General features: G+C 47.3%; 1 protein-coding gene across 1 annotated transcript in view; it reads left to right on the top strand.

Moving 5' to 3' along the window:
* LOC112069541 (ras-specific guanine nucleotide-releasing factor RalGPS1-like) overlaps positions 1-12,222 on the top strand; it is a gene marked incomplete at its 5' end in the record, with an annotated part of 190,967 nt that overhangs the window by 166,599 nt on the left and 12,146 nt on the right. The window contains 5 exons of the mRNA XM_024136878.2: positions 1,688-1,692; positions 1,901-2,030; positions 3,533-3,671; positions 4,587-4,660; positions 5,397-5,477. Of these exons, the coding sequence (XP_023992646.2) occupies positions 1,688-1,692; positions 1,901-2,030; positions 3,533-3,671; positions 4,587-4,660; positions 5,397-5,477 (429 nt within the window). The remainder of the gene's footprint in view (positions 1-1,687; positions 1,693-1,900; positions 2,031-3,532; positions 3,672-4,586; positions 4,661-5,396; positions 5,478-12,222) is intronic.

Raw genomic sequence — 12,222 nt, 5'->3', positions numbered from 1 at the left:
TCGTTCAGACCAGTACCTGATTCACACTGTCATTCAGACCAGTACCTGATTCACACTGTCGTTCAGACCAGTACCTGATTCACACTGTCGTTCAGACCAGTACCTGATTCACACTCGTTCAGACCAGTACCTGATTCACACTTGTTCAGACCAGTACCTGATTCACACTGTCGTTCAGACCAGTACCTAATTCACACTCGTTCAGACCAGTACCTGATTCACACACTCGTTCAGACTGCATCACACTGTGCTGGAGTTTATTAATTTGGCCCTAATACCAAGTTCAGCTGCAGGTACTTAGTCAAGACCAGTTAGCCTTTAAAAAGGAGATATAATGGGCCACACATGGAGAGCATTTAGCTCATTTAGCTGTGGGTCGGGAAGTATTTATTGACAAACAGAGCGTGGGATAGCAGGAAGGCTCTCATTTGTTGCTGCAGTTTGTTTACCATGGAATGTCATTAGAACCGGTAGGAGACGTAGCGAGATGAGATTTACCATGAAAACATCATTAGAACCGGTAGGAGACGTAGCGAGAGGAGATTTACCATGAAAACATCATTAGAACCGGTAGGAGACGTAGCAAGATGAGATTTACCATGAAAACATCATTAGAACCGGTAGGAGACGTGGCGAGATGAGACGCCCTCGACAGGCTGCATGGTGGTAAACCCAGAACCCTTCTCTACATGAACACGGGTCATTAACGTTTCCCTATGACAGCCTGTGTCTAGACCTCTTTACTCCTCGAGACAGACTGATTGGCCAGAGACATATATATATGGCTCTGTGATTGGTCATTGTTTTTTCTCTCATCTTTGCGTGAGACGAATCAAGACCAAAGTGAGCTGTGAAGTCGACACTGACCCCTCAGAGTTTGGGGTCACTGAAAATCACAACAAATTGGAAGAAGTCCAGTCTTTTTTAAGGATGGTTTTTCGCTTCACTCATTGACTTTGAACCATGTTCTTGTAAATTTAAGTTCCAAACAGCATATATTGTTGGCCGTTTTATCGTCCTTGTTTTGTAAATGTAAAACAGGCTCAAGTGTGTGTGTGGAGTTCTCTCCGACTGCAGTGCTGAGTTTAATCTGGTGATTTCATGACTAATTGAATGGCCCCTAGTGGGCTTTAGTGCGAAGCGCCACACAGAGGGGAAACGAGACTTGAGTCATAGGTTCCACTGGCAGAGAAAGCACATGGCAACACCACATGTCGTCGCCAAGCCCACAAAGTCCCAGCAAGAGTGAAAACGTGGATAGGCTCATTATACAGCTGTTATCATACATGCAGTACATGGAAGGATACTACACTCATCACATGTGGATAGAGGCTAATTAAAACAGCAAACAATGTCTACGTGCTCAAACTACAACCCACTGACCCCACCTAGTGGGCAGATTCTGAATAACGTCAATGGTCTCTGCTCAGCACACTGGACTACTACAGTAGTTCAATCTAAAGATACAGTCTTCAAAATGTTTTGCGTGCACCCACAGCCTTAGTCCTCTAGCACATACAGCCATCAATCATTTCATGAATGGAATTAATTTTCCAGGGTCAGAAGGTCAAATGGCAAGGGTTTCTGAGAATTGTTGTCTACTCTTTGAACTGAGAGCAGAGTGCCCAACAACCGGTTGTGTTATTGGTTTTTTTCTAAATAGAGGTGTTTCTGTCCCATGTCTCAGGTTCAGTGGGGGGGTGTATCGGATAGTGTTAGCTCGAGAACCATTCCCTGTTTTTATCTCTGTGCGTATTAGCGGATAACAGCTGATTTGCCAAAAAAGTGGGGCCAAGCMTTGTGCTTAATGACCAATGGTGGAGACTTGAGGGATTCTGACTTGTAAATACAACTGGGACTCATTTTTACTGATGGCCTCTCGTTTTGCTCCTCCTCTCAGGTCCGTCTGATGTGTCTGCCTCTGTGAGGTACAACTACCGGCGACCCACCTGTCCCGACGCCTCGGTGATGGTGCACATGCCCACCCCTCCCCCCTCTCGCCACAGGAAGAGCCACAGCCTGGGCAACAAGTGAGTGTCTGTGTACCGTACTTGTGTTTCAGTTCACTGAATATAATAAGATATCACAGTACGTCTCCAATAGAGTGCAATGATTTGCCACATCACTACCATCTTTTCTCCTCTCTCTGTTACTCTCACTCTATCTCTCTCTCTCCCTCTGTTACTCTCTCTCTCTCCCTCTGTTACTCTCTCTCTCTCCCTCCCTCGTACTCTCTCTCTCTCCCTCTGTTACCTCTCTCTCTCTCCCTCTGTACTACCTGCTCTGTCTCTCGCTACTCTCCTACACTCCCGTCTGTTTACTGTCTCTCCTCGCTCTTCTTCTGTTCCTCTCTGCTCACATCTCCCTCGTACCCTCTGCTTTCTCTCCTCCTGTCTACTCTCCCTGCTGTATTCTCCCTTAGTCTCCCTCTCGTCTACTTCTCCTCTGTTCTTCTCCTCTGTTTCTCCTCTCCTCTGTTACTACTCTCTTCTCCCTCTGTTAATCTCCTCTCGCTCTTTCTTCCTCATGTGTCCCTCTCTCTCTTTCTCCCCTCTCTCTCTCCCCTAGTATACCTCCATCATCCCCTTAGTATGAGGGCTTACGCATGGTGAGAGTAAGAGCGCCACATCTCCCCATTCCAGAATGCCAGCACGCATGCTGGATCACAAGCTTCCCTGGAGTCCAGAGCCCAGCTCAGAGAAATGAGACCACACAGCACTGGCCGTATCTAACGGCATGTCTTAGGTACCCCCCCCCCCCCCACCCCCACCTCATACAACCTCAATACTCACATGTTGAAAGATGTCCACAAAGCCTCACTTTTTAATGCGCTTTCTTGAAGTCTTGTCTGCAACATCTATTTATGCCTCGATATCAGGGTATGCAGTCACCGAGTAAATCTATATTTCACATTAAATTGTATTTTCATGTTTTTCCTTACTTCACTTTTTCTGCTCTAGGCCCATTTTTGTATTAAGTTTCCTCGGGGGGGGGGGGGGTCTGATGCAACATTTGTATTGATGCAAACACTTAGTTTAATAATTGATGGTTCACTCAAAGTCGAATTTGTCGCGACATTTTCTCCAGAACTCAAAGGAGTCTAATGGTCTAACAAGACCAAAACCAGTGGAAACAATAGACCTATGTCCGCTTTATAGAAATATGTGTGTTTATACCGCAAAGATAAACACTACAGCAGAGTCACATGTGAATAATGATTATAGTTACCATCATGAGGCTCCTGAGTGGAGCAGCTGGTTAGAGACACTGCATCTCAGTGGGCTCCGAGTGGAGCAGCGGTCTAAACACTGCATCTCAGTGGCTCCCGAGTGGAGCAGCGGTCTAAGACACTGCATCTCAGTGGGCTCCGAGTGGAGCAGCGGTCTAAGACACTGCATCTCAGTGTGCTCCCGAGTGGAGCAAGCGGTTTAAGACACTGCATCTCAGTGGCTCCCGAGTGGAGCAGCGGTTTAAGACACTGCATCTCAGTGGCTCCCGAGTGTGAGCAGCGGTCTAAGACACTGCATCTCAGTGAGCTCCGAGTGGAGCAGGGTTTAAAGACACTGCATCTCAGTGATGCTCCCGAGTGGAGCAGCGGTCTAAGACACTGCATCTCAGTGGGCTCCCGAGTGGAGCAGCGGTCTAAGACACTGCATCTCAGTGGGCTCCGAGTGAGCAGCGGTTAAACACTGCTCTCATGGGCTCCGAGTGGAGCAGCGGTCTAAGGCACTGCACTCAGTGGGCTCCCGAGTGGAGCAGCGGTCTAACACTCATCTCAGTGGGGCTCCGAGTGGAGCAGCGGTCTAAAGACACTCTGGCATCTCAGTGGGCTCCCGAGTGGAGCAGCGGTCTAAGACACTGCATCTCAGTGGGCTCCCGAGTGGAGCAGCGGTTAAGACTGATATCTCAGTGGGCTCCCGAGTGGAGCAGCGGTCTAAGACACTGCATCTCAGTGGCTCCCGAGTGGAGCAGCGGTCTAAGACACTGCATCTCAGTGGGCTCCCGAGTGAGCAACGGTTTAAGACACTGCATCTCAGTGGGCTCCCGAGTGAGCACGGTCTAAGACACTGCATCTCAGGAGCTCCAAGTGGAGCAGCGGTCTAAGACACTCTGCATCTCAGTTGGCTCCCGAGTGGAGCAGCGGTCTAAGACACTGCATCTCAGTGGGCTCCCGAGTGGAGCAACGGTTTAAGACACTGCATCTCAGTGGGCTCCCGAGTGGTGCCCACAGCGGTGCTGGCCATGCGGTCCCTACCGCGGTGCTGGCCATGCCGACCCTACCGCGGTGCTGGCCATGCCGACCCTACCGAGGTGCTGGCCATGTCGTCCCTACTGCTCTCTCACCATACAGGCTTCCTCTTGCACCTGCTTCAGACGCTCCCCAATTTTTACTGTTTGCTCGGGTTCGTCATCAACCGTGTGTAGTTCACGGCAGTGAATGCGTAGTTCACGGCAGTGTGAACTCATCTGAAATTGTCTGACAAACATTGATTTTGGAGTGAACTTTCACTTTAAGCTGTGTAATGCTCAGAATTCGGGTATTGGGTACTCTGAGGTTGCCAGTTAGCAGTGTCTGTCCGTGACAGCAGTATTTCCCTGTTTCCTCTTTAGGCAGCAGTGAAAGCTCATTCGGCGAGGAACTCTCGCCAGGGATGGAAAGGTTGGTACCATCTGCCGTTTTCTTTAACGTGGCAACCCAACCCAGCGCTTAACCTTACCCGGTTTTTGTTTTATCACTTTGAAATGGGTCTCTATTTGCACACTATTAGTGAATGACATAGTCGTAGATAAGCAGAGATACTTACAATGTTTTGATTGGCTGTTTTGCGTAATACTTTCCGATTTTGAACTGTACCTCCTTGAACGATTTACTAATAGTGTTTACGTAGTCGCTCATGTTTATCATCTCAAAGGGATTACAAGCCTCATACTAACGTTTCACGCTGTTATGAAATTGTTGCAAATGAGTCTTTAAGCGTGTCAAATCGACCTCACTGAATAAAACTCACTAAAGAACAATATCATTGCTCTAAAAGGTCCCAGCGTTGAGTGTCGACCAACGTTCTCATGTTATCTCGGTTTCCACGTCCGACAAGATGTGCAATTATTCTCAAACCCTATTTCTCGTCTTTAATTCCAATCACTGAATGAATCAGACCTGGGTCAAATACACTGCACTTCATTTAGCTTGAAGTTTGTGCTTTGGGGACTATTTAATTGGGTTCATTGCGCCGTGAAAATTAAATCAAGTGCTCCTCAAGTATTTTCCGTATTTGTCCCAGGTCTGGTTTAAACATCAGAACTATTAGGTACACTTGGGGTTGGGGGTATTGTAAACCAAATAACAGTGACCCTCCTGGCAACTCAGACTGACTGTTGACAATGTGCAAACACAGGGGACGCATGTATGCCACACTGGGTCCCAACTGGAAGGTCCCTCTACGTAATTCACCCCGGAGCCGCAGCTATGTTTACAGGTACGGTGGTGGTGGTGGTGGTGGTGGTGGTGGGGTCGGGTTATGTCACATGTTCTAGGGTCATAGGTCATTCATCTCTGGGAAAAGAAGGGTGAGGGTCACGCTGTCACCTCTTGTCACTGCATGCAGCGTCCGTCTCACTCAGTCTCTTCACACTGTTGGTGGAAGTTGCCCCTAACCCCTGGTCTACGGTCAGTCTCTTCACAGTTTTGGTGGGTTTAATGGTTAAAGGGGAAGTTCAGTATTTTACAATTTATTGTTAGAAGGGGGGGGGGTCTGATGCAAACTTTGTATTGATGCAAAACTTAGTTTAATATGATGATGGTTCACTCCAAAGTCGAAGTTTGTCGCATTTCTCCAGAACTCAAAAGGAGTCTAATGGGTCTAAACAAGACAAAACCAGTGGAAACAATAGACCTATGTCCGCATATTATAGATAGATATGATACGCTGATAGTTACACTATATACCGCACAAGATCAAACACTACAGCAGTCACATGTGAATAATGATTACTAGTACCATCATGAGGCTCCTGAGTGAGCAGCGGTTTAAGACACTGCATCTCAGTGGGCTCCCGAGTGAGCAGCGGTTTAAGACACTGCATCTCAGTGTGCTCCCGAGTGGAGCAGCGGTTTAAGACACTGCATCTCAGGGGCTCCCGAGTGGAGCAGCGGTCTAAGACACTGCATCTCAGTGGGCTCCTGAGTGGAGCAGCGGTCTAAGGCACTGCATCTCAGTGTGCTCCCGAGTGAGCAGCGGTTTAAGACACTGCATCTCAGTGTGCTCCCGAGTGGACAGCGGTTTAAGACACTGCATCTCAGTGGGCTCCCGAGTGGAGCAGCGGTCTAAGACACTGCATCTCAGTGGGCTCCCGAGTGGAGCAGCGGTCAAGACACTGGCATCTCAGTGGCTCCGAGTGGAGCAGCGGTCTAAGACACTGCATCTCAGTGTGCTCCCGAGTGGAGGCAGCGGTCTAAGGCACTGCATCTCAGTGTGCTCCCGAGTGGAGCAGCGGTTTAAGACACTGCACTCAGTGTGCTCCCGAGTGGAGCAGCGGTGTTAAGACCTGCATCTCAGTGGGCTCCCGAGTGGAGCAGCGGTCTAGAACACGCATCTCAGTGGCTTCCCGAGTGGAGCAGCGGTTTAAACACTGCATCTCAGTGGAGCTCCCGAGTGGAGCAGCGGTCTAAGCAACTGCATCTCAGTGGGCTCCCGAGTGGAGCACGGTCTAACACTGCATCAGTGTCCCGAGAGGGCAACGGTTTAAGACACTGCATCTCAGTGGGCTCCCGAGTGGAGCAGCGGTCTAAGACACTGCATCTCAGTGAGCTCCGAGTGAGCAGCGGTCTAAGACACTGCATCTCAGTGGGCTCCCGAGTGGAGCCAACGGTTTAAGACACTGCATCTCAGTGAGCTCCCGACGGTGGAGCAGCGGTCTAAGACACATGCATCTCAGTGGGCTCCCGAGTGGAGCAACGGTTTAAGACACTGCATCTCAGTGGGCTCCCGAGTGGTGCCCACAGCGGTTGCTGGCCATGCGGTCCCTACCGCGGTGCTGGCCATGCCGACCCTACCGCGGTGCTGGCCACTGCCGACCCTACCGAGGTGCTGGCATGTCGTCCCTACTGCTTCTCTCACCATACAGGCTTCCTCTTGCACCTGTCTCAGACGCTCCCCCACATTTTTACTGTTTGCTCGGGTTCGTCATCAACCGTGTGTAGTTCACGGCAGTGAATGCGTAGTTCACGGCAGTGTGAACTCATCTGAAATTGTCTGACAAACATTGATTTTGGAGTGAACTTTCACTTTAAGCTGTGTAATGCTCAGAATTCGGTATTGGGTACTCTGAGGTGCCAGTTAGCAGTGTCTGTCCGTGACAGCAGTATTCCCTGTTTTCCTCTTTAAGGCAGCAGTGAAAGCTCATTCGGCGAGAACTCTCGCCAGGGATGGAAAGGTTGGTACCATCTGCCGTTTTCTTTAACGTGGGCAACCAACCCAGCGCTTAACCTTACCCGGTTTTGTTTTATCACTTTGAAAGGGTCTCTATTTGCACACTATTAGTGAATGACATAGTCGTAGATAAGCAGAGATACTTACAATGTTTTGTTGAGCTGTTTTGCGTAATACTTTCCGATTTGAACTGTACCTCTTGACGATTACTAATAGTGTTTACGTAGTCCGCTCATGTTTATACATCTCAAGGGATTACAAGCCTCATACTAACGTTTCACGCTGTTATGAAATTGTTGCAAATGAGTCTTTAAGCGTTCAGTCACATCACTAGAATAAACTCACATAACAATATCATTGCTATAAAGAGTCCAGTTGACGTGTCGACCAACGTTCTCATGTTATCTCCGGTTTCCACGCCGACAAGATGTGCAATTATCTCAAACCCTATTTCTCGTCTTTAATTCCAATCACTGAATGAATCAGACCTGGGTCAAATACACTGCACTTCATTTAGCTTGAAGTTTGTGCTTTGGGGACTATTTAATTGTGGTTTCATTGCGCCGTGAAAATTAATCAAGTGCTCTCAAGTATTTTACGTACAGTGGGCAAAAAAGTACTCACACACACGATTCTCCTCCCTACTGCCTCTAACCAGACAGTACCAACTTACCTCAATTCAACTCAATACTCTCGAGTTAGTCAAACATTCCCTACGTTTATAAACATCAGCAGCTTCAATCACGTATAAATCCTCGCTTACTCAATGACAACACCAAATTGTGCCTAACCGATCTATACTTACCACTCGTAAGAAAAGGTACATAGCATGTCCTTGGACGCGGCGAGCCTAGCCAATCTTCTATACTTCATCACCAATAGGCGTACACTTCTTCCAACCTACGAGTCTGAACACACACATAAAATGAGCGCGAGGCGCACAAGCTACACAATATTAACTATATCCTATTCTTCAGAAACTTCTGCTTCGTCGCACAGCGAGGACTTTATAGATCTGATCCGTTCTCTCAATCGATAATTTTATTTGCCCATCAAATCCGCCTTAAAATGGGAGGGTAGAGGTAACAATAAAAGATCTATCGTTACGGTCACCAATAGACAACAGCAAGCAGTGCGCCATCTCAATCACTAGTATTTATACCCCTACCTCTATTTCCAGCCTTCATACACCTATGACACAGCAAGGTCCAACGACGACGTATTAGCAATGAGTCATTTCGACGAACAGGCGTGTCTTCATCCACACTGGTAAGACCTGACGGGTCACTCATTATCTGACACGCATTTCCTCACCAATGCGATCAGTATCTCTCCATATCGTAGCAGCAAGTCGGAAATGTCTTATGGAGGCTGTTGGCCAACTGTTCGCTAACACCAAAACGAGAGACTCTCTCACACAACACCAGATACATCGACGCCTCACCAGTCTAGACTAACATCTCTCCGTCTTATTATGGGATTGAGAGAGCTCTGCGAACTGGCCTCACTCACGACCCCAACTCTTAGACAGAGCATCTGCCCTGGAAATATCTTGCTCTTCCTTAACGCACACGAACCACTCCTGCCTTTGTCTGCCTTCTACACCACACGCTCCATAACAACCTCTCAACGCAAAACCCTCATACGTCTACTCTACAAGCGACTCCTGTAGGCCGGCGCTCACACATCTCTCACCACTAGAACATTATCGTAGTCCTTAGTGACGCGCGCGTCAGTCTATTCCGTAGTACTCTCTCATAGTCGCGAAGTCGACCGCGTCTGTCCCTGCTGAAAGACCCCAGCCACGTCTCCATCTTTCAAGTTGCCCTTGCTGAATGGAAGGAAGGTTGTTCACCCAAAAGTCTCACGATATACTATGGCCCCCATTCATTCTTTCTTTACACGGTCAGTACGTCCCGGGTCCCTTGCAGAAAAAAACAACCCCAAAGCATAGTGTTTCCCACTCCCCAGTCTTCACAGTAGTATGGTGTTCTTTGGATGCAACCTCAGACATTCTTTGTCCTCCAAACACCGCGAGTTTAAGTTTACCAAAAAAAGTGTATATTTTGTTCATCGGACCATCATGACATGTCTCCCAGATCTTTCTTTCTGGATCATCCCGATAATGCTCTCTAGCAAACTATCAGACGGCCCTGGACATATTACTGGCTTAAGCACGGGAGACACGTCTCGTCAACTGCGAGGATTATTTGGAGTTCTCCTCGCGGGCGTGTGTGCTGTTACTGATGGTTAGGGCTTGTTTACTTTCGGTCCAGCTCTCTGCAAGGTCATTCACTAGGTCCCCCCGTTGGTTCTGGGATTTTGCTCACCCGTTCTTGTGATCATTTTGACCCCACCGGGTGAGATCTTGGCGTGGAGCCCCAGATCGCGAGGGAGATTATCATTGGTCTCTGTATGTCTCTCATTTCCTCAAAATGCTCCCACAGTTTGATTTTCCTTCAACTCAAGCTCACTTACCATCATTGCGATCATTCATTCGCCCAGCCTGGTGCAGTGTCTACAATCTTCTCGTCTGTGCCGTTCTCTTACCAGCCCTCCTTTGGTCATTGGCACATAGTGGAGTTTGGCAGTGTGACGCTTTGAGTTGTGACAGGTGGTCTTTATACTGATAACAAGTTAAAACAGGTCCATTAACTTACATACGGTAACGAGCTGGGACCAGAGGCAGCACTCTATAAGAAGAAGATTGACAGTCTGTGAAGAGCCAGAAATCTTGCTTTGTTTGCTAGGTGCCCAAATACTTACTTCTTCACCACCATTAATTTGCAACAAAAATTCATTAAAATCCTACAAATGTGGATTTTCTGGATTTTTATTTCTAAATTTGTCTGTCATAGTTGAAAGTGTACGCTATGATGATGAAAATTACAGGCCTCTCTTCATCTTTTAAGATGGGAGAACTTGCACAATGGTGGCTGATATCACTTTTTTCCCTCACTGCTAATGTGATTCTGTCCCAGCTGGGTTAAACATCAACTATTAGGTACACTTGGGTTGGGCGTGTTTGTGAAACCAAATAACAGTGACCCCTCCTGGCCAATCTTCAGACTGACTGTTGGACAATGTGCCAAACACAGGGGACGCATGTATGCCACACTAGCGGTCCCCAACTGGAAGGTGCCTCTACGTAATTCACCCCGGAGCTCGCAGCTATGTTTACAGTACGGTGTGGTGTGGTTGTCCGGTGGTGGTTGGCCTGCGGTCGGTTATTGTCAGCATTTCTCAGGTCATAGGTATTCATTCTCTGCGAAAAGACAGGTGAGGGTCACGCTGTCCACCTCTTGTCACTGCATGCAGTAACAGTCGTCTCACTCAGTCTCTTCACACTTTGGATGGAACGTGCCCCTTAACCCCTGGTCTCGGTCAGTCTCTTTCACATGTTTGGTGGGTTTAATGGTTATAAGGGGAAGTTCAGTATTTTACAATTTATTGTTAGATTGGTTTCCTCACCTTGCTCAGTAGTTTATGAGGGCCAGAGAAACGAGAATCCATGGTTGAGTTTAACTCTTAAACAGCACAACAAACTTTCGCACTGCTGAGCTTAACAAATTACTATGGTGGACAGGGTAGTGTGGACATATTAAGAATGTAATGGTCAATTGTTATGGGTCATGTGACAGGATATGTGGAGCATATTAAGAATGTAATGGTCAAACATGTCATGGGCGATGACAGGGCCATGTGGAGCATATTAAGATGAATGCAAATTGTCATGGGCGTGGACAGGATATGTGGAGCATATTAAGAATGTAATGGTCACAAATGTATGGCGACAGGGCCATGTGGAGCAATTAAAATTAATGGTCAATTGTGGCAATGCTATGTAGTAACCGTGACAGCGGATATGTGAGCAATTAAGAAGTAATGAGTCAAATGTATGGGCCAGTGACAGGGAGATATGTAGGAGCATATTAAGAATGTTTAATTGGCAATTTCAATGGGGCGTGACAGGGATATGTGGAGGCATATTAAAGAATGTAATGGTCAATTGTGAATGGCGTGACAGGGAGCATATGTCGAGGCATATTAAGAATGTAATGGTCAATTTATGGGCGTGACATTGAGATAGTGGAGCATATTAAGAAAGTAAGTTTCAATTTATGGGAGCGTTTGACAGGGATATGTGGAGGCATATTAAGAATTGTAATGCGGTCAAATTGTTTGGGCGTGACAGGATATGTGGAGCATATAAGAATGTAATGGTCAATTGTATGGGCGTGACAGGGATATGTGGAGCATTATTAAAATGTAAATGGTCAATGTATGGGCGTGACAGGGATATGTGGAGTCGATATTAAGCAAATGTACATGGTCAATTGTATGGGCGTGACAGGGATATGTGGAGCATATTAAGAATGTAATGGTCAATTGTATGGGCGTGACAGGGATATGTGGCAGCTATTAAGAATGTAATGGTCAATTGTTACTGGGTCGGACAGGGATATGTGGAGTCTATTAGAATCTGAATGTCAATATTAATGGGCGCGTAGAACAGGGGACTGATGTGGAGATATTACAGAACTAAGCAATTTGTATGGGCCGTGACAGGAATATGTGGAGCATATTAAGAAATGTAATGGTCTCTGTATGGGCTGTGACAGGATATGTGGAAGCATATAAGAATGTAATGCGTCCCAATGTCAGGGCGTGACAGGGGAGATGTGCGAGCATATAAGAATGTGAAATGGTCGAATGTATGGGCGCGTGACAGGCCATTGGAGCATGATTAAGAATGTAATGGTTTCAATCTGTATGGGCGGTAACAGGGTCC

The sequence above is a fragment of the Salvelinus sp. IW2-2015 genome, unplaced genomic scaffold, assembly GCF_002910315.2.
Source record: "Salvelinus sp. IW2-2015 unplaced genomic scaffold, ASM291031v2 Un_scaffold1045, whole genome shotgun sequence".
Taxonomy (NCBI): Eukaryota; Metazoa; Chordata; class Actinopteri; order Salmoniformes; family Salmonidae; genus Salvelinus; species Salvelinus sp. IW2-2015.
Note: the sequence above shows the minus strand (reverse complement) of the source record. Positions and strands in the feature narration are given on the sequence as shown.